At 66.7% G+C, this 20,198-nt stretch overlaps 2 protein-coding genes across 2 annotated transcripts; both read right to left on the bottom strand.

The window, feature by feature from the left end:
• Positions 1–2,973: 2,973 nt before the first annotated feature.
• Positions 2,974–7,648, bottom strand: LOC138062012 (uncharacterized). Its single transcript, XM_068917277.1, has 6 exons — positions 7,470–7,648; positions 5,227–5,369; positions 4,760–4,838; positions 3,958–4,364; positions 3,551–3,655; positions 2,974–3,330 (listed from the first exon to the last, which is right to left on the bottom strand). The coding sequence occupies exons 4-6, from the start codon at positions 4,261–4,263 to the stop codon at positions 2,974–2,976; spliced, it is 768 nt and encodes a 255-aa protein (XP_068773378.1). The 5' UTR covers positions 4,264–4,364; positions 4,760–4,838; positions 5,227–5,369; positions 7,470–7,648.
• A 5,033-nt stretch (positions 7,649–12,681) lies between these two features.
• On the bottom strand, positions 12,682–17,327 carry LOC138062011 (uncharacterized). Its single transcript, XM_068917276.1, has 6 exons — positions 17,149–17,327; positions 14,938–15,080; positions 14,471–14,549; positions 13,669–14,075; positions 13,262–13,366; positions 12,682–13,041 (listed from the first exon to the last, which is right to left on the bottom strand). Exons 4-6 carry the CDS (start codon positions 13,972–13,974, stop codon positions 12,685–12,687), a joined length of 768 nt encoding a protein of 255 aa, XP_068773377.1. The 5' UTR covers positions 13,975–14,075; positions 14,471–14,549; positions 14,938–15,080; positions 17,149–17,327; the 3' UTR covers positions 12,682–12,684.
• Between the last annotated feature and the right edge of the window lie 2,871 nt (positions 17,328–20,198).

Here is a 20,198-nt window from a genome sequence, read left to right as displayed (position 1 = left end):
TCACATAGTTGTACACATTGAGGAGATCGCCTCTCAGTCTTCTCTTCTCCAGGCTCAACAGGCCCAGCTCTGGCAGCCTTTCTTCAGAGCAGAGATGCTCCAGTCCCCTCATCAGCTTTGTAGCCCCCCACTGGACTCTCTCCAGTAGTGCCATGTCTCTCTTGGACTGGGGAGCCCAGAGTTGGACACAGTACTCCAGGAGAGGCCTCCGCAGGGCTGAGGAGAGGGGCAGGATCACCTCCCTCGCCCTCGACCCGCTGGCAACACTCTGCCTAATGCAGCCCAGGATGCCATTGGCCTTCTTGGCCCCAAGGGCACACTGCTGCCTCATGCTTCACTTGTTGTCCACCAGCGCTCCCAGGTCCCTCTCTGCAGAGCTGCTCTCCAGCAGGTCAACCCCCAGCCTGTCGTGGTGCAGGGGGTTCTTCCTCCCCAGGTGCAGGAGCCTGCACTTGCCTTTGTTGACCTTCAGGAGGTTCCTCTCCGCCCAGCTCTCCAGCCTGTCCCGGTCCCTCTGAAGGGCAGCCCAGTCTTCTGGTGTGTCAGCCACTGCCCCCAGTTTAGTAGCATCAGCAAACTTGCTGAGGGGGCACTCTGGCCCTTCCTCCAGGTCATTGATGAATACATGGAACAAGACCGGACCCAGGACGGACGCCTGGGGGACACCGCTAGCTGCAGGCCTCCCACTAGACTCTGCGCCACTGACCACAACCCTCGGAGCTGGGCCATCCAGCCAGTTCTCAATCCACCTCACCGTCCACTCATCTAGCCCGCGCGTCCTGAGTTTACCTACGAGGATGCGATGGGAGAGAGCGTCCAAAGCCTTGCTGAAGTCCAGGCGGACACCACCCAGCGCTCTGCCCTCATCTACCCAGCCAGTCGTTCCAGCAGAGAAGGCTCTGGGCTTGGTCAAGCGTGATTTGCCTTTGGTGAAGCCGTGCGGGCTACAACTGGAGCGCGGCTCCGGCCGAGCTGAAGCGCGAGGCGCGGCTCGTTGCGGGGGAGGCGTGGAAAGGCCCGGCGGCAGCTTCCTGCCCCCCACCCACCCACCCCCACCCCGGGGTGCTGCCCCGGCCCCTGCCAGCGCAGGTGGCTCTGCGGCCCGGCTGCGGCCCGCCCGCGCTGCCGTCGCCCAGCGCCCCGCTCTCGACGCATCATCGCGGCACACGACAACTCAACGGCATCGGTTTATTGCCCTTAGCGCAAGGGGGGTGCTGGGCAGGCGACTTGGGCGAGCGGCAGGTGCCCGCGAGGACGGCTCTGTCCCCTTCTTTCCGCCTGAGGACGGGGAGGCCTGGCGCCCCCAGGCGAGCCCGCGGCTTCGGGCTGCCCCGGCCTCCTCCCCGGCAGCCCCGCGGGCTCTCGGCCTCGGCTCGCAGCGGCGTGAAGGCCGCAGAGGAGCCCGATAGTTCCTCGCTTCCAGGAAAGCTGCTCTCTGCTGGCAGCTGCCCAGACTGCCTCCGTCCCCAGGTACGGGCAGGGCCTCCAGCAGCAGCAGTGGAGAGGGAAAGGGGAGAGAGGACACAAATGAGGTCGTCATCTGGTCCCCAGCGTGGCACAGAGCGTTCCCAGCCAGGCTTGGTGACCTGGGAGTCTAACGGGGTCCAGGGGAGTCGAGATGTCACGTTAGTCTTGGTGTGCAGGCACCAGCGGGCGGGCAGGGATGATGGTCGCCGGGATGGCGGTTGTGTCTGCATGGGCAGAAGCATCAGAGTCTGATTGCTGCTTCTTTCTCTGCAGAACTTGCCTGGCGATCTCGACTCCTGCTCGATCTCGAGCTCTGCCCTGCTCACCTTGCTCCAGTTTTGAGGAGAAAGAGAACACAAGAGAGAGAGCACCATGAAGACCAAAGCAGCAGCAGCAGCAGCAGCAGCAGCAGCAGCAGCAGCAGCAGGGGTCTTCCTGGGTGCACGTGAGGGCTGGGGAAGACCTGCCCCAAAGCACACGTTAGCAGCTTTCGCTGGGACTCCAGTTCTTGCTGGCGACCATTGTAGGGCCAGCTCTGCGCATGTGAGTGCTTGGCTTGGTGCCTAAAAGAGGCCTCTTGACAGCCCAGGGACACAACTTCTTCATGCCACAGTCCCCTACTGCCGACCAGAGGGCTCACAGCTGAGGTTATGCTGGACCAGAGGTGTGGGAGAAGGTGGCACCCCCAGGCCGGTAGAGTGCGGGGGGTCGCCCTGCTCGCAGGGCTTCGCTTCGCTCTGTTCCCCCCTGCAGGCCAGCTCCCAACTTATGTCCCTGCCCGGGACTCCCCCGAAGAATACCTCTTGGTTGCGTGTGTGGCACGTCGTGAGGGTGATGCCCTTCCTTAGGCTGTTACTGCTGGCAGCCTGGCAAGAACCCTCATCCAGGCTGCAGGCTGCAGGAGCTGCCGTGTGCTCTGTAAGCTGCGAGGAGGGAGAGGAGGCAAGGGAAAGAGCTCAGAGGGCACAAGGACGAGCTCTCTGCCCACGGAGCCAACTGCCTGCGCTGCTGCCCAGCGCTCTGCGTTGCGATCAGCTGGGGATCTGCCCTGGGCACTCACTGCCAGGACAAGCCAGCCCTCCCTCCCAGCAGAGCTGCAGCACAAAGGCCCCGGCTGTGCCCCCGGCTCTCCTCCATGGCAGCGGAGCACCAGTGGTGAGCTCCATCGCCAGAGGGGCGTGGGCTAAGTAAGGCCGTGCCGGGGCAGCAAGAGGGGCGGCGGGTGCTTGAGGGCGCCGGCAGAGCGCTCCGGGCACGTGTCCTGGGGAGAGAGGCAGGCCTGGCTGGGCTGGGGCAGCGCATCTGGACGCAGGCTAAGGGCAGCCCCGAGCAGGCTCCGTGCGCGGCTGCCGTCCAGAGCAGCTCTGCTCTCACCGTCTGCTCATCTCCATCCTCCAGCAGCGCAGGCCAGAGCTGGGGGTGCTGCAGGCACTCAGCTGCTCGTCTTCGGCTGCCTCTTCCTTCTCTTTGTGCTCCGTGTCCTCGCAGCACGGCAGGCAGAAGAGCTCAGCCTTTTCCTTTTGCTAGCAAAGAAGACGAGTGAGGATCCACGGGGAAGAGCAAGGATGAAGAGGAGGGGAAGAGCTCTGAGCTTTGGCCTGCAGAGCACCTCCGCTGGGACCGGGTTGGTGAAGGCTCTTTGCTTTGCTGCCGGCGCGCTGCTCCCGTGCCCCAGGAGAACAGCGGGGAGATGCATCTGCCAGGCCATTGGCGTGTCGGTGAGCCTCGGGGCTGGCTCGGGGAGCAGCAGGCCAGCGAACGTGGAGACTCCGTGTTACTTACCAGCTGCCTTTCAGCCTGCTGCCACTGCTGCTCCATCTTCTCTAGCAGCTGCTGGTTAACGAGGAGAGTTTCCCCAAGGGCCTGAAGCAGGGAGAGAGGCAGAGCCAAGGCTGAGCGTGGCTGGAGCAGCAGGCTGCCAGGGAGCAGGGAGATGGCCAGCATTTCCTTCCGGCTGACCGGAGCCACTCTGCACCCAGTGGTGTGGGTGAGGACTGTGCCTGCACGTGCACGTGCACGTGCACGTGCACGAGCATCCCTGTGTGGGAAGGGGGCAAGAGTCTGTCCTGGGCAGCTCTCCTACCTGAAGGCATTGCTTTTGCTGCTCCACATCGGGGTGATGGCCTTCCCCTTCAGCTACATCATCTTCGAGAGATGGCGCAGGAGTCTCCGGGGTTGGCACCGAGGGCTGAGAAAGGAGAAAACACACGTGGCTGAGAGCGAACACGACCAGGCAGGGAGCAGGCAGGTGCTTCCTTCAAGGTGAGAGAAGAGCGAGTGGCTCGGCTTGCCTGGCCGCTACCGGCAAAGCCCAGGCCTGGCTGGGACCGGGTAGTGGCAGGCTGCAAGGAGAGTGCTGGGAGGCAGGCGGGAGGTGTGCAGAAGGTGGCAGCGCCCAGGCCCTGTCAGGCAGCTGGCGCGGGAGCCCAGGAAGCAGGGCGCTGGGGGTTGTGGGGAGAGCTTTGGGGCTGCCCGTCTCCGCCAGCTTACCTCTTCGTGAGTGCTAGTCTTCTTGAAGGCACTGGCTAATGATTGCAGCCCTTTGGCAAGCTCCATTTCTGGCAGACACAAGCAGAAGGTGAAAACAGGCCTCCATGCCCTCAAGGACTTCCCTGCTGAGTGGGTTCCCTCTGACAGACCCCTCCAGGACAGGAGGAGGGGCGCAGACTTTGACCCCTGCTCGTGCCAGCCCCGCTTTCCTCCCTGAGAGCCCCCTGTTGCCTGGCCCGGTCCCGCTGGGCCCAAGACCTCACCCTCCACCCTCGGCTGCCTACCCCGAGAGATGGCTTGGTCCATGTAGGCGGCCAGGTCCTTCACGTATTTGGAGATGTATCTCACGGCCGCATCTATAACCTCATCGCTGCTTGGCTCCGTGGGCTGCTCTTCTGCTGCAGGAGCTTCTGGGACATGGGGACAAGCCGGAAGACGGGAGAAGAGGAGAGAGCGACTGAGCGGTGATGCTGGCAAGCCCAGCCGTTGCCTACCCTACGCTCTCCGAGTGCTGCAGAGGTTCCCGAAGGGCTGGAGCAGGCAGGAAAACACCAGCAGCAGGGCAGCACGGCCTTGCTGAGGCTCCACAGGGCTTCCCGTTCCTGACCCGTGTGCCCATGGGCTGCCTCGACGGCAGCCTCCAGAGACCTCCTTACAGGTCTGCCCCAGCTGCCCCCAGCTCTCCGGGGATCTCCAGGAGGAGATGCCCTTTGCTGCCAGCTGCTCGGCTCAGCCCAGCACCCCTCCGTGCCCCCGTCCTGTCGGCCTTGCTCCCTGTGCACCCAGGCAACTCGGGGCTTACCCGTCTCACCATCTTCTTCGCCAGAAGGCACCCCAGGTGCCTGAGCAGGGGGGACCTCTGCGTCGAGGCTCTCCTGGACCTTTGGGGACACGGGTGGAAAAGAGAACGGCTCAGAGAGGCAGGAGATCAGCTGCGGAGGGGAAGGGACCTTGAGGGAGGCTGGTGGGTCTGGGAGGGGGAGGGAGAAGGCAACGCAGGGCTGCTGGAGCCATCTTGCTGGTGCTCGCAGCCTGCTGGACGCAGCCCCTGCTCCAACAGGAGGTTTGGAGGACCTCCTTGGAAGGCAGCCTTTGCACAAGCGCTCCTCCCAGGTGCTTCTCAGCGGCTCTCGCCTTTTGGGATTGAGCTCGGCCAGGCTGGGACGTGAGTGGGGATCCTGTGCTTTGGGATGGGTGGCTCTGCCCCAGACGCAGGTGTCCCCGCAGGGGCCAGCGAGGGGCTGTGCGCCGGGGGCTGCCCTCACTCACCGGGTGCTGGTCACTGGTGAGGCTGGAGGCGGCGGTGCCGCTCTCCTCTCGCTCCTCCACAAGGCCCGCAGCAACGAGGGTCTCCGCAGGTGCCCGGGCCTTCTGCTGTCTCTTCTTGCCGGAGCAAGACCGGAAAGCTGGCACTGCAAGGAACGCCAAAGCCCCAGGCGTGAACGCTGGTGCCTGCCTGCCCTGGCTGCAGGGCTCCGCTTGCTCCCGAGGGTGTGCGGCCTGCTGCGGGCAGGGGCCCTGCGTGCCCGCCTGCGGTGCCGGGGGCTCTGGGCGCTTTCTTACCCGCACAGGATCTGCCCAGCTCCCGAAGGCGAAAGGTGAGGCCCCTCAGCCACATCTTGCCCTTTCGAGGTGGCCGCACGCGTGGCAGGCCATCCTCGTCCGGCTGGCTGGGCTCCCCCCACGGCACCGGGCAAGAGCTCGAGGCACCTGCTGCAGCCCAAAAGGCGGCAGCAGCCTCTTGCCTCTCCCACTCCAGCTCCTCCCGCCAGTGCCTCTCGGGGAGCTGGAAGCGGACCGTCTTGGGGGGGTTGTTCCTCTGCCCTTCCTTTCGAAGCATGGCTTTGGCGAAGACTCAAAGCCACCGGCTGTGAGCCGTCGTCAACGCCACAAGAAATGGGAAGATGCGCGAGCGCTGCTCTAGTTCCCGAGGCGAAACCGCAGAGCGGCCCCTCTCGCCACCTCCCGCCTCCTCGGTCGCCCAAGGAGTGAGGGACGCGGCCGGCAGCTCCCGGCAGCGCAGCCGAGGCCATTGTGACTGACAAGGGCCGGCGCTGATGCGCAAGGGAGCAAAGGCCGCCGGGGAAGTCTGGCGGCAGCCCGCGGGCTCCCCCGGGCCCAGGCGCCCGGTGACACGTGCCGAAGTCGGAGAGGCTGCGGAGGAGGCGCCGCGGCGGGAGCGGCGGTTGGAGGCCAGGCCAGCGCCCGTAGACCCGGACAGGCGCTGCGGCGCCGCGTCTCGGCCGGCTGCGTGGCCAGCGCGTGGCGCGGTGGCGTTTTGCCGAGGCGCCGCAGCGGGGCTGGCCCCCGGGAGAGAAAACAAAGCTGCTTTGGGGTCGGGTGTTGCGGCCGGGTTTGTTAAAGGTCGTTTCCCGGCGCGGAGGCCGGAGGTGCTTTCGGCCGGAGGCTGCGGCTGCCTCGGCTGCGCGGCGCTCGGCCGCCGCTTGCGGCTCTGGGCGGCCGCGGTGGCGTCCGGCTGCCGGCTGGGGCGGGCGCGGGGCGGCGGGCGGGCGAGAGCCCGGCTCGAGCAGAAACCCGCCTGCCGGGAAAAGTCGGTGGCGCGTGGCGGCGCGGGGGGCCGGGGCTGGAGACACACGTCGCCGGGGGCCAGAGCCTCCAGGGTGCCTTGGCGGCGGGGGCGGGCCCGCTGCTGGAGTCGGGCCGGGGCTGGGCCAGGGCTGGCGACGGCGGCGCTGGCAGGGACGAGCGAGGGGCTGGGGGCGCAGAGGGGTCCTGCCCCCTGCCCGGGGGGCCCAGGAGCGGGGGAGCGGCGACTGGCGGCCGTGGCCTGGGGGCTCTGGAGCCCGGGCCCGAGGGAGGGCAGTGGGGGCGACCGGAGCCGCCCGTGCGCCGGCCCCGCCGCCCCTTCCATGGCAGGGCGCTGCGGAGACCCCCGGGGCAGGGGGCAGCGCCGGGGGACTGACAGCGCGGCGGGCCAATGGCGGCGCAGGGCTGGGCGCGGGCAGCCAATGGGCGGGCGCCGGCGGGCGCGGGGCGCCGGCGGCGGCGGCGGCGGCGGCGGCGGCGGCGGCGGCGGGAGGATGCGGGCGGCCGGCGGGGCGGCGGCGGCGGCGGCGCTGGCGCTGGCGCTGGCGCTGCTGCGGCGCTGCCTGCTGCTGGGCCCGCTGGGGCTGCGGCCGGCCGGCGGCCAGGACGGTGAGTGCGGCTTGGCGGGCGCCGGCAGCGCCTGCCCCCGGCCCGGGACACCGGCCCCGGGACACCGGCCCCGGGCGCGCAACGGGCCCCCCCCGCCCCGCCCTCTCCGCCCGGGGCTGCGCCGTGCGCCGTGCGCCGCGCCGGGACCGCTGCCCGCTGCGCCCGGGGTCCGCCCGGGACGGGCTGCCCGCTGCGCCCGGGGTCCGCCCGGGACGGGCTGCCCGCCGGGCCGGCTGCCGTAGCGGGACGGGCTGCCCGCGGCGCCCGCGGCCACCCACTACTGGCCGGGGCCGGGCTCCCCGTTGCCCTCAGCCCCCCATCTCCTCCTCTCGCGCCGCCTGGCCCCAGGACCGCACCAGTCCGGGCTGCTCGCTGGGCCCCGGCCGCAGCCCCCACGTCCTGCCCCAATCCTGGCGCCAGCCTGCTGCCCCCGCCCCGGCCTCCGGCGCTTCCTGGCACTTGCTTCCTGCAGCGTTTGCACCCGCCGACCAGGCTGGGCTCGGGGACGGGACGAGCCCGGAGCGGCGCTGGGGATGTTCAGCCAAACCTCGCCCCCAAGACATGGGAAGGTCACGCCGCGGGCCCGGGGCTTGCTCTTCCCTGGAGTTTCTCATCCGCAAGCGAGTCCCAGAGCGAGGAGGCTGGGGCAGGCGAGAGCAAAAGCATCATTGCGTTTTGTGGCGAGGGGAAACTGAGGCAGGGGGCCAGGAGTAACGCTGGGGCAATAAGGATGCGTTGTCCGGTTGTGTTTCCAGGAGAAGCTGCTCTGCCGAACGGCAGCCGTCGAGGGCTGGTGGGAGGCTTTTCCTTGCAGTTTTTCCGCCGGAGCCTGAACCCGGCGGTGGCGTTGAGGGTTAAGCGGCGACGGCAGCGGCCCGCAGTGGGAAGCGTCGTGCTGGGCCGGGGTCCGCGGCGCGGCTGCCTGCCACGGGGGCGGGAGCGTGCCGGCGCGCTGGGCTTTTCCCGGAGCATCTGCTCTGTTTTGTCTTTCCTGCCTCCTGTGAGAAAAGAAACAAATCTCTGGCAGGAATCGCCCGAACATCGCGATTTGCGCGGATGCCGCTCGGCAGGGCTGCGAGAGGTGCCGAGCGAGGCATCCCTTCCTGCAAAATCCCCCAGAAATTCCTTTGTTGTTTCTAGCAGGATGTGTCCCATCCTGGGCTGACCCGGGGCATCGGGAGCGTGCGGATTTGGGGCTTTCTGTCGCTCTGAGCCCCGCCTGGAGCATCCTGGGGGTGCTCGGCGATGGGATGGGAGGCAAGGGGCACCGACCGGCGATAAGGGGCATGCCACGTGGGCGCGAGGGAGCAGTTTTTGCGTGGAGGGTGACGGGGGATGGCCGTCCTTGGGGAACGGACGAGAGCCCGAGCGACCGGATCGGGCACTGAGGCTGGATTTCAGCCCTGCTTTCAGCTGGGGGCTTGGAGCAGAGAAGGGTCCGTGGCCGCGCTGGGCAGCCGGGCATGGAGATGGGAGGAGAAGGGTTTGTGTCCCTCCAGCGCCCTTTGCCTTTGGGAGGAGACGAGGGAATAGCGATGCCAGGCGGTCGGGCAGGGCGGGAGCTTGGTGGCGGTGGTTAGCATCCTCCCGCCTCTGCTTACGGCCTCCCGCGGAGCGCGGTGGGTACGTTAATCAACCCCCTTCCCCAGGCAGCGGCTGTGAAATGCTCTCTGGGTTTTCACCCTCCCGTTATCGGCCAGTTACCAGCCCAGCCCTGCAGACTCGGTGCCGGCCAAGCAAAGCCACACGCTAGGTTTTGGCAAGAGCCACAACAGCGCAGGGAGGCAGGTTTCTAAGCGAGAGCTTCTGCCCCTAGGCGGGAACCCTTCCAGGCGGCAGCGTGATGCTGTCATCTTTCAGCACCGCCAAGGGGCCGGGGACAGAGCCCTTCTGCTGCGCACAAGCTGCAGAGAAGTGTGTATTCCTCGTGCCAGAGGTGGAGCGAGACGCAGCGACGCAGAAGGTCCTTGCAGTGTTTTCCCGCAGGGATATTTGCTGCGCTGTGGGGGACCGCTTCCTACCGCTACGCAGGAAAGCGCCAAGGTGATTTTGTGAGCGGGGGAATGAAGAGTGTGGGAAGAGGAGAAACACATCACTCCACAATAATTCAGTGCTACGTTCCAAGCGCCGTTCCAGATTACCCTCTTGGGTTTCGAACCCCTCCCCAGTTTGTTCCTCATCTGCCTCTACGCGATGCCCAATGCTCTGCGCCTCCAAGCCTGCGTGCTGGGAGACGCCTTTTGCTCAGAGCCTCCTGACATCTGCACCGGCCTCCGCACGCGCCTCCGCACCAGTCATTACACAGAATCGCAGAATGGTTGAGGTTGGAAGGGACCTCTGGAGATCAGCTAGTCCAACCCCCCTGCTCAAGCAGGGTCCTCTAGAGCTTGTTTCCCAGGATCGCATGCGGATGGGTTTTGCATATCTCCAGCAAAGGAGACTCCACAGCCTCTCTGGGCCACCTGTGGCAGTGCTCTGTCACCCTCCCAGTCAAGAAGTTTTTCCTCAGGGTCACATGGCAGTGCCTGTGCTTCAGTTGGTGCCCGTTGCCTCTTGTCCTGTCCCTGGGCACCACGGAGAAGAGACTGGCCCCATCCTCTCGACGCCCCCCCTTCACATAGTTGTACACATTGAGGAGATCGCCTCTCAGTCTTCTCTTCTCCAGGCTCAACAGGCCCAGCTCTGGCAGCCTTTCTTCAGAGCAGAGATGCTCCAGTCCCCTCATCAGCTTTGTAGCCCCCCACTGGACTCTCTCCAGTAGTGCCATGTCTCTCTTGGACTGGGGAGCCCAGAGTTGGACACAGTACTCCAGGAGAGGCCTCCGCAGGGCTGAGGAGAGGGGCAGGATCACCTCCCTCGCCCTCGACCCGCTGGCAACACTCTGCCTAATGCAGCCCAGGATGCCATTGGCCTTCTTGGCCCCAAGGGCACACTGCTGCCTCATGCTTTACTTGTTGTCCACCAGCGCTCCCAGGTCCCTCTCTGCAGAGCTGCTCTCCAGCAGGTCAACCCCCAGCCTGTCGTGGTGCAGGGGGTTCTTCCTCCCCAGGTGCAGGAGCCTGCACTTGCCTTTGTTGACCTTCAGGAGGTTCCTCTCCGCCCAGCTCTCCAGCCTGTCCCGGTCCCTCTGAAGGGCAGCCCAGTCTTCTGGTGTGTCAGCCACTGCCCCCAGTTTAGTAGCATCAGCAAACTTGCTGAGGGGGCACTCTGGCCCTTCCTCCAGGTCATTGATGAATACATGGAACAAGACCGGACCCAGGACGGACGCCTGGGGGACACCGCTAGCTGCAGGCCTCCCACTAGACTCTGCGCCACTGACCACAACCCTCGGAGCTGGGCCATCCAGCCAGTTCTCAATCCACCTCACCGTCCACTCATCTAGCCCGCACGTCCTGAGTTTACCTACGAGGATGCGATGGGAGAGAGCGTCCAAAGCCTTGCTGAAGTCCAGGTGGACACCACCCAGCGCTCTGCCCTCATCTACCCAGCCAGTCGTTCCAGCAGAGAAGGCTCTGGGCTTGGTCAAGCGTGATTTGCCTTTGGTGAAGCCGTGCGGGCTACAACTGGAGCGCGGCTCCGGCCGAGCTGAAGCGCGAGGCGCGGCTCGTTGCGGCGGAGGCGTGGAAAGGCCCGGCGGCAGCTTCCTGCCCCCCACCCACCCACCCCCACCCCGGGGTGCTGCCCCGGCCCCTGCCGGCGCAGGTGGCTCTGCGGCCCGGCTGCGGCCCGCCCGCGCTGCCGTCGCCCAGCGCCCCGCTCTCGACGCATCATCGCGGCACACGACAACTCAACGGCATCGGTTTATTGCCCTTAGCGCAAGGGGGGTGCTGGGCAGGCGACTTGGGCGAGCGGCAGGTGCCCGCGAGGACGGCTCTGTCCCCTTCTTTCCGCCTGAGGACGGGGAGGCCTGGCGCCCCCAGGCGAGCCCGCGGCTTCGGGCTGCCCCGGCCTCCTCCCCGGCAGCCCCGCGGGCTCTCGGCCTCGGCTCGCAGCGGCGTGAAGGCCGCAGAGGAGCCCGATAGTTCGTCGCTTCCAGGAAAGCTGCTCTCTGCTGGCAGCTGCCCAGACTGCCTCCGTCCCCAGGTACGGGCAGGGCCTCCAGCAGCAGCAGTGGAGAGGGAAAGGGGAGAGAGGACACAAATGGGGTCGTCATCTGGTCCCCAGCGTGGCACAGAGCGTTCCCAGCCAGGCTTGGTGACCAGGGAGTCTAACGGGGTCCAGGGGAGTCGAGATGTCACGTTAGTCTTGGTGTGCAGGCACCAGCGGGCGGGCAGGGATGATGGTCGCCGGGATGGCGGTTGTGTCTGCATGGGCAGAAGCATCAGAGTCTGATTGCTGCTTCTTTCTCTGCAGAACTTGCCTGGCGATCTCGACTCCTGCTCGATCTCGAGCTCTGCCCTGCTCACCTTGCTCCAGTTTTGAGGAGAAAGAGAACACAAGAGAGAGAGCACCATGAAGAGCAAAGCAGCAGCAGCAGCAGCAGCAGCAGCAGGGGTCTTCCTGGGTGCACGTGAGGGCTGGGGAAGACCTGCCCCAAAGCACACGTTAGCAGCTTTCGCTGGGACTCCAGTTCTTGCTGGCGACCATTGTAGGGCCAGCTCTGCGCATGTGAGTGCTTGGCTTGGTGCCTAAAAGAGGCCTCTTGACAGCCCAGGGACACAACTTCTTCATGCCACAGTCCCCTACTGCCGACCAGAGGGCTCACAGCTGAGGTTATGCTGGACCAGAGGTGTGGGAGAAGGTGGCACCCGCAGGCCGGTAGAGTGCGGGGGGTCGCCCTGCTCGCAGGGCTTCGCTTCGCTCTGTTCCCCCCTGCGGGCCAGCTCCCAACTTATGTCCCTGCCCGGGACTCCCCCGAAGAATACCTCTTGGTTGCGTGTGTGGCACGTCGTGAGGGTGATGCCCTTCCTTAGGCTGTTACTGCTGGCAGCCTGGCAAGAACCCTCATCCAGGCTGCAGGCTGCAGGAGCTGCCGTGTGCTCTGTAAGCTGCGAGGAGGGAGAGGAGGCAAGGGAAAGAGCTCAGAGGGCACAAGGACGAGCTCTCTGCCCACGGAGCCAACTGCCTGCGCTGCTGCCCAGCGCTCTGCGTTGCGATCAGCTGGGGATCTGCCCTGGGCACTCACTGCCAGGACAAGCCAGCCCTCCCTCCCAGCAGAGCTGCAGCACAAAGGCCCCGGCTGTGCCCCCGGCTCTCCTCCATGGCAGCGGAGCACCAGTGGTGAGCTCCATCGCCAGAGGGGCGTGGGCTAAGTAAGGCCGTGCCGGGGCAGCAAGAGGGGCGGCGGGTGCTTGAGGGCGCCGGCAGAGCGCTCCAGGCACGTGTCCTGGGGAGAGAGGCAGGCCTGGCTGGGCTGGGGCAGCGCATCTGGACGCAGGCTAAGGGCAGCCCCGAGCAGGCTCCGTGCGCGGCTGCCGTCCAGAGCAGCTCTGCTCTCACCGTCTGCTCATCTCCATCCTCCAGCAGCGCAGGCCAGAGCTGGGGGTGCTGCAGGCACTCAGCTGCTCGTCTTCGGCTGCCTCTTCCTTCTCCTTGTGCTCCGTGTCCTCGCAGCACGGCAGGCAGAAGAGCTCAGCCTTTTCCTTTTGCTAGCAAAGAAGACGAGTGAGGATCCACGGGGAAGAGCAAGGATGAAGAGGAGGGGAAGAGCTCTGAGCTTTGGCCTGCAGAGCACCTCCGCTGGGACCGGGTTGGTGAAGGCTCTTTGCTTTGCTGCCGGCGCGCTGCTCCCGTGCCCCAGGAGAACAGCGGGGAGATGCATCTGCCAGGCCACTGGCGTGTCGGTGAGCCTCGGGGCTGGCTCGGGGAGCAGCAGGCCAGCGAACGTGGAGACTCCGTGTTACTTACCAGCTGCCTTTCAGCCTGCTGCCACTGCTGCTCCATCTTCTCTAGCAGCTGCTGGTTAACGAGGAGAGTTTCCCCAAGGGCCTGAAGCAGGGAGAGAGGCAGAGCCAAGGCTGAGCGTGGCTGGAGCAGCAGGCTGCCAGGGAGCAGGGAGATGGCCAGCATTTCCTTCCGGCTGACCGGAGCCACTCTGCACCCAGTGGTGTGGGTGAGGACTGTGCCTGCACGTGCACGTGCACGTGCACGTGCACGAGCATCCCTGTGTGGGAAGGGGGCAAGAGTCTGTCCTGGGCAGCTCTCCTACCTGAAGGCATTGCTTTTGCTGCTCCACATCGGGGTGATGGCCTTCCCCTTCAGCTACATCATCTTCGAGAGATGGCGCAGGAGTCTCCGGGGTTGGCACCGAGGGCTGAGAAAGGAGAAAACACACGTGGCTGAGAGCGAACACGACCAGGCAGGGAGCAGGCAGGTGCTTCCTTCAAGGTGAGAGAAGAGCGAGTGGCTCGGCTTGCCTGGCCGCTACCGGCAAAGCCCAGGCCTGGCTGGGACCGGGTAGTGGCAGGCTGCAAGGAGAGTGCTGGGAGGCAGGCGGGAGGTGTGCAGAAGGTGGCAGCGCCCAGGCCCTGTCAGGCAGCTGGCGCGGGAGCCCAGGAAGCAGGGCGCTGGGGGTTGTGGGGAGAGCTTTGGGGCTGCCCGTCTCCGCCAGCTTACCTCTTCGTGAGTGCTAGTCTTCTTGAAGGCACTGGCTAATGATTGCAGCCCTTTGGCAAGCTCCATTTCTGGCAGACACAAGCAGAAGGTGAAAACAGGCCTCCACGCCCTCAAGGACTTCCCTGCTGAGTGGGTTCCCTCTGACAGACCCCTCCAGGACAGGAGGAGGGGCGCAGACTTTGACCCCTGCTCGTGCCAGCCCCGCTTTCCTCCCTGAGAGCCCCCTGTTGCCTGGCCTGGTCCCGCTGGGCCCAAGACCTCACCCTCCACCCTCGGCTGCCTACCCCGAGAGATGGCTTGGTCCATGTAGGCGGCCAGGTCCTTCACGTATTTGGAGATGTATCTCACGGCCGCATCTATAACCTCATCGCTGCTTGGCTCCGTGGGCTGCTCTTCTGCTGCAGGAGCTTCTGGGACATGGGGACAAGCCGGAAGACGGGAGAAGAGGAGAGAGCGACTGAGCGGTGATGCTGGCAAGCCCAGCCGTTGCCTACCCTACGCTCTCCGAGTGCTGCAGAGGTTCCCGAAGGGCTGGAGCAGGCAGGAAAACACCAGCAGCAGGGCAGCACGGCCTTGCTGAGGCTCCACAGGGCTTCCCGTTCCTGACCCGTGTGCCCATGGGCTGCCTCGACGGCAGCCTCCAGAGACCTCCTTACAGGTCTGCCCCAGCTGCCCCCAGCTCTCCGGGGATCTCCAGGAGGAGATGCCCTTTGCTGCCAGCTGCTCGGCTCAGCCCAGCACCCCTCCGTGCCCCCGTCCTGTCGGCCTTGCTCCCTGTGCACCCAGGCAACTCGGGGCTTACCCGTCTCACCATCTTCTTCGCCAGAAGGCACCCCAGGTGCCTGAGCAGGGGGGACCTCTGCGTCGAGGCTCTCCTGGACCTTTGGGGACACGGGTGGAAAAGAGAACGGCTCAGAGAGGCAGGAGATCAGCTGCGGAGGGGAAGGGACCTTGAGGGAGGCTGGTGGGTCTGGGAGGGGGAGGGAGAAGGCAACGCAGGGCTGCTGGAGCCATCTTGCTGGTGCTCGCAGCCTGCTGGACGCAGCCCCTGCTCCAACAGGAGGTTTGGAGGACCTCCTTGGAAGGCAGCCTTTGCACAAGCGCTCCTCCCAGGTGCTTCTCAGCGGCTCTCGCCTTTTGGGATTGAGCTCGGCCAGGCTGGGACGTGAGTGGGGATCCTGTGCTTTGGGATGGGTGGCTCTGCCCCAGACGCAGGTGTCCCCGCAGGGGCCAGCGAGGGGCTGTGCGCCGGGGGCTGCCCTCACTCACCGGGTGCTGGTCACTGGTGAGGCTGGAGGCGGCGGTGCCGCTCTCCTCTCGCTCCTCCACAAGGCCCGCAGCAACGAGGGTCTCCGCAGGTGCCCGGGCCTTCTGCTGTCTCTTCTTGCCGGAGCAAGACCGGAAAGCTGGCACTGCAAGGAACGCCAAAGCCCCAGGCGTGAACGCTGGTGCCTGCCTGCCCTGGCTGCAGGGCTCCGCTTGCTCCCGAGGGTGTGCGGCCTGCTGCGGGCAGGGGCCCTGCGTGCCCGCCTGCGGTGCCGGGGGCTCTGGGCGCTTTCTTACCCGCACAGGATCTGCCCAGCTCCCGAAGGCGAAAGGTGAGGCCCCTCAGCCACATCTTGCCCTTTCGAGGTGGCCGCACGCGTGGCAGGCCATCCTCGTCCGGCTGGCTGGGCTCCCCCCACGGCACCGGGCAAGAGCTCGAGGCACCTGCTGCAGCCCAAAAGGCGGCAGCAGCCTCTTGCCTCTCCCACTCCAGCTCCTCCCGCCAGTGCCTCTCGGGGAGCTGGAAGCGGACCGTCTTGGGGGGGTTGTTCCTCTGCCCTTCCTTTCGAAGCATGGCTTTGGCGAAGACTCAAAGCCACCACCGGCTGTGAGCCGTCGTCAACGCCACAAGAAATGGGAAGATGCGCGAGCGCTGCTCTAGTTCCCGAGGCGAAACCGCAGAGCGGCCCCTCTCGCCACCTCCCGCCTCCTCGGTCGCCCAAGGAGTGAGGGACGCGGCCGGCAGCTCCCGGCAGCGCAGCCGAGGCCATTGTGACTGACAAGGGCCGGCGCTGATGCGCAAGGGAGCAAAGGCCGCCGGGGAAGTCTGGCGGCAGCCCGCGGGCTCCCCCGGGCCCAGGCGCCCGGTGACACGTGCCGAAGTCGGAGAGGCTGCGGAGGAGGCGCCGCGGCGGGAGCGGCGGTTGGAGGCCAGGCCAGCGCCCGTAGACCCGGACAGGCGCTGCGGCGCCGCGTCTCGGCCGGCTGCGTGGCCAGCGCGTGGCGCGGTGGCGTTTTGCCGAGGCGCCGCAGCGGGGCTGGCCCCCGGGAGAGAAAACAAAGCTGCTTTGGGGTCGGGTGTTGCGGCCGGGTTTGTTAAAGGTCGTTTCCCGGCGCGGAGGCCGGAGGTGCTTTCAGCCGGAGGCTGCGGCTGCCTCGGCTGCGCGGCGCTCGGCCGCCGCTTGCGGCTCTGGGCGGCCGCGGTGGCGTCCGGCTGCCGGCTGGGGCGGGCGCGGGGCGGCGGGCGGGCGAGAGCCCGGCTCGAGCAGAAACCCGCCTGCCGGGAAAAGTCGGTGGCGCGTGGCGGCGCGGGGGGCCGGGGCTGGAGACACACGTCGCCGGGGGCCAGAGCCTCCAGGGTGCCTTGGCGGCGGGGGCGGGCCCGCTGCTGGAGTCGGGCCGGGGCTGGGCCAGGGCTGGCGACGGCGGCGCTGGCAGGGACGAGCGAGGGGCTGGGGGCGCAGAGGGGTCCTGCCCCCTGCCCGGGGGGCCCAGGAGCGGGGGAGCGGCGACTGGCGGCCGTGGCCTGGGGGCTCTGGAGCCCGGGCCCGAGGGAGGGCAGTGGGGGCGACCGGAGCCGCCCGTGCGCCGGCCCCGCCGCCCCTTCCATGGCAGGGCGCTGCGGAGACCCCCGGGGCAGGGGGCAGCGCCGGGGGACTGACAGCGCGGCGGGCCAATGGCGGCGCAGGGCTGGGCGCGGGCAGCCAATGGGCGGGCGCCGGCGGCGGCGGCGGCGGCGGCGGCGGCGGCGGGAGGATGCGGGCGGCCGGCGGGGCGGCGGCGGCGCTGGCGCTGGCGCTGCTGCGGCGCTGCCTGCTGCTGGGCCCGCTGGGGCTGCGGCCGGCCGGCGGCCAGGACGGTGAGTGCGGCTTGGCGGGCGCCGGCAGCGCCTGCCCCCGGCCCGGGACACCGGCCCCGGGACACCGGCCCCGGGCGCGCAACGGGCCCCCCCCGCCCCGCCCTCTCCGCCCGGGGCTGCGCCGTGCGCCGTGCGCCGCGCCGGGACCGCTGCCCGCTGCGCCCGGGGTCCGCCCGGGACGGGCTGCCCGCTGCGCCCGGGGTCCGCCCGGGACGGGCTGCCCGCCGGGCCGGCTGCCGTAGCGGGACGGGCTGCCCGCGGCGCCCGCGGCCACCCACTACTGGCCGGGGCCGGGCTCCCCGTTGCCCTCAGCCCCCCATCTCCTCCTCTCGCGCCGCCTGGCCCCAGGACCGCACCAGTCCGGGCTGCTCGCTGGGCCCCGGCCGCAGCCCCCACGTCCTGCCCCAATCCTGGCGCCAGCCTGCTGCCCCCGCCCCGGCCTCCGGCGCTTCCTGGCACTTGCTTCCTGCAGCGTTTGCACCCGCCGACCAGGCTGGGCTCGGGGACGGGACGAGCCCGGAGCGGCGCTGGGGATGTTCAGCCAAACCTCGCCCCCAAGACATGGGAAGGTCACGCCGCGGGCCCGGGGCTTGCTCTTCCCTGGAGTTTCTCATCCGCAAGCGAGTCCCAGAGCGAGGAGGCTGGGGCAGGCGAGAGCAAAAGCATCATTGCGTTTTGTGGCGAGGGGAAACTGAGGCAGGGGGCCAGGAGTAACGCTGGGGCAATAAGGATGCGTTGTCCGGTTGTGTTTCCAGGAGAAGCTGCTCTGCCGAACGGCAGCCGTCGAGGGCTGGTGGGAGGCTTTTCCTTGCAGTTTTTCCGCCGGAGCCCGAACCCGGCGGTGGCGTTGAGGGTTAAGCGGCGACGGCAGCGGCCCGCAGTGGGAAGCGTCGTGCTGGGCCGGGGTCCGCGGCGCGGCTGCCTGCCACGGGGGCGGGAGCGTGCCGGCGCGCTGGGCTTTTCCCGGAGCATCTGCTCTGTTTTGTCTTTCCTGCCTCCTGTGAGAAAAGAAACAAATCTCTGGCAGGAATCGCCCGAACATCGCGATTTGCGCGGATGCCGCTCGGCAGGGCTGCGAGAGGTGCCGAGCGAGGCATCCCTTCCTGCAAAATCCCCCAGAAATTCCTTTGTTGTTTCTAGCAGGATGTGTCCCATCCTGGGCTGACCCGGGGCATCGGGAGCGTGCGGATTTGGGGCTTTCTGTCGCTCTGAGCCCCGCCTGGAGCATCCTGGGGGTGCTCGGCGATGGGATGGGAGGCAAGGGGCACCGACCGGCGATAAGGGGCATGCCACGTGGGCGCGAGGGAGCAGTTTTTGCGTGGAGGGTGACGGGGGATGGCCGTCCTTGGGGAACGGACGAGAGCCCGAGCGACCGGATCGGGCACTGAGGCTGGATTTCAGCCCTGCTTTCAGCTGGGGGCTTGGAGCAGAGAAGGGTCCGTGGCCGCGCTGGGCAGCCGGGCATGGAGATGGGAGGAGAAGGGTTTGTGTCCCTCCAGCGCCCTTTGCCTTTGGGAGGAGACGAGGGAATAGCGATGCCAGGCGGTCGGGCAGGGCGGGAGCTTGGTGGCGGTGGTTAGCATCCTCCCGCCTCTGCTTACGGCCTCCCGCGGAGCGCGGTGGGTACGTTAATCAACCCCCTTCCCCAGGCAGCGGCTGTGAAATGCTCTCTGGGTTTTCACCCTCCCGTTATCGGCCAGTTACCAGCCCAGCCCTGCAGACTCGGTGCCGGCCAAGCAAAGCCACACGCTAGGTTTTGGCAAGAGCCACAACAGCGCAGGGAGGCAGGTTTCTAAGCGAGAGCTTCTGCCCCTAGGCGGGAACCCTTCCAGGCGGCAGCGTGATGCTGTCATCTTTCAGCACCGCCAAGGGGCCGGGGACAGAGCCCTTCTGCTGCGCACAAGCTGCAGAGAAGTGTGTATTCCTCGTGCCAGAGGTGGAGCGAGACGCAGCGACGCAGAAGGTCCTTGCAGTGTTTTCCCGCAGGGATATTTGCTGCGCTGTGGGGGACCGCTTCCTACCGCTACGCAGGAAAGCGCCAAGGTGATTTTGTGAGCGGGGGAATGAAGAGTGTGGGAAGAGGAGAAACACATCACTCCACAATAATTCAGTGCTACGTTCCAAGCGCCGTTCCAGATTACCCTCTTGGGTTTCGAACCCCTCCCCAGTTTGTTCCTCATCTGCCTCTACGCGATGCCCAATGCTCTGCGCCTCCAAGCCTGCGTGCTGGGAGACGCCTTTTGCTCAGAGCCTCCTGACATCTGCACCGGCCTCCGCACGCGCCTCCGCACCAGTCATTACACAGAATCGCAGAATGGTTGAGGTTGGCAGGGACCTCTGGAGATCAGCTAGTCCAACCTCCCTGCTCAAGCAGGGTCCTCTAGAGCTTGTTTCCCAGGATCGCATGCGGATGGGTTTTGCATATCTCCAGCGAAGGAGACTCCACAGCCTCTCTGGGCCACCTGTGGCAGTGCTCTGTCACCCTCCCAGTCAAGAAGTTTTTCCTCAGGGTCACATGGCAGTGCCTGTGCTTCAGTTGGTGCCCGTTGCCTCTTGTCCTGTCCCTGGGCACCACGGAGAAGAGACTGGCCCCATCCTCTCGACGCCCCCCCTTCACATAGTTGTACACATTGAGGAGATCGCCTCTCAGTCTTCTCTTCTCCAGGCTCAACAGGCCCAGCTCTGGCAGCCTTTCTTCAGAGCAGAGATGCTCCAGTCCCCTCATCAGCTTTGTAGCCCCCCACTGGACTCTCTCCAGTAGTGCCATGTCTCTCTTGGACTGGGGAGCCCAGAGTTGGACACAGTACTCCAGGAGAGGCCTCCGCAGGGCTGAGGAGAGGGGCAGGATCACCTCCCTCGCCCTCGACCCGCTGGCAACACTCTGCCTAATGCAGCCCAGGATGCCATTGGCCTTCTTGGCCCCAAGGGCACACTGCTGCCTCATGCTTCACTTGTTGTCCACCAGCGCTCCCAGGTCCCTCTCTGCAGAGCTGCTCTCCAGCAGGTCAACCCCCAGCCTGTCGTGGTGCAGGGGGTTCTTCCTCCCCAGGTGCAGGAGCCTGCACTTGCCTTTGTTGACCTTCAGGAGGTTCCTCTCCGCCCAGCTCTCCAGCCTGTCCCGGTCCCTCTGAAGGGCAGCCCAGTCTTCTGGTGTGTCAGCCACTGCCCCCAGTTTAGTAGCATCAGCAAACTTGCTGAGGGGGCACTCTGGCCCTTCCTCCAGGTCATTGATGAATACATGGAACAAGACCGGACCCAGGACGGACGCCTGGGGGACACCGCTAGCTGCAGGCCTCCCACTAGACTCTGCGCCACTGACCACAACCCTCGGAGCTGGGCCATCCAGCCAGTTCTCAATCCACCTCACCGTCCACTCATCTAGCCCGCGCGTCCTGAGTTTACCTAC

Source organism: Struthio camelus, chromosome 23 (genome assembly GCF_040807025.1).
Source record: "Struthio camelus isolate bStrCam1 chromosome 23, bStrCam1.hap1, whole genome shotgun sequence".
Lineage (NCBI taxonomy): Eukaryota > Metazoa > Chordata > Aves > Struthioniformes > Struthionidae > Struthio > Struthio camelus.
The sequence above is the reverse complement of the archived record's forward strand: the minus strand, read 5'-3'. Positions and strand labels throughout refer to the sequence as shown.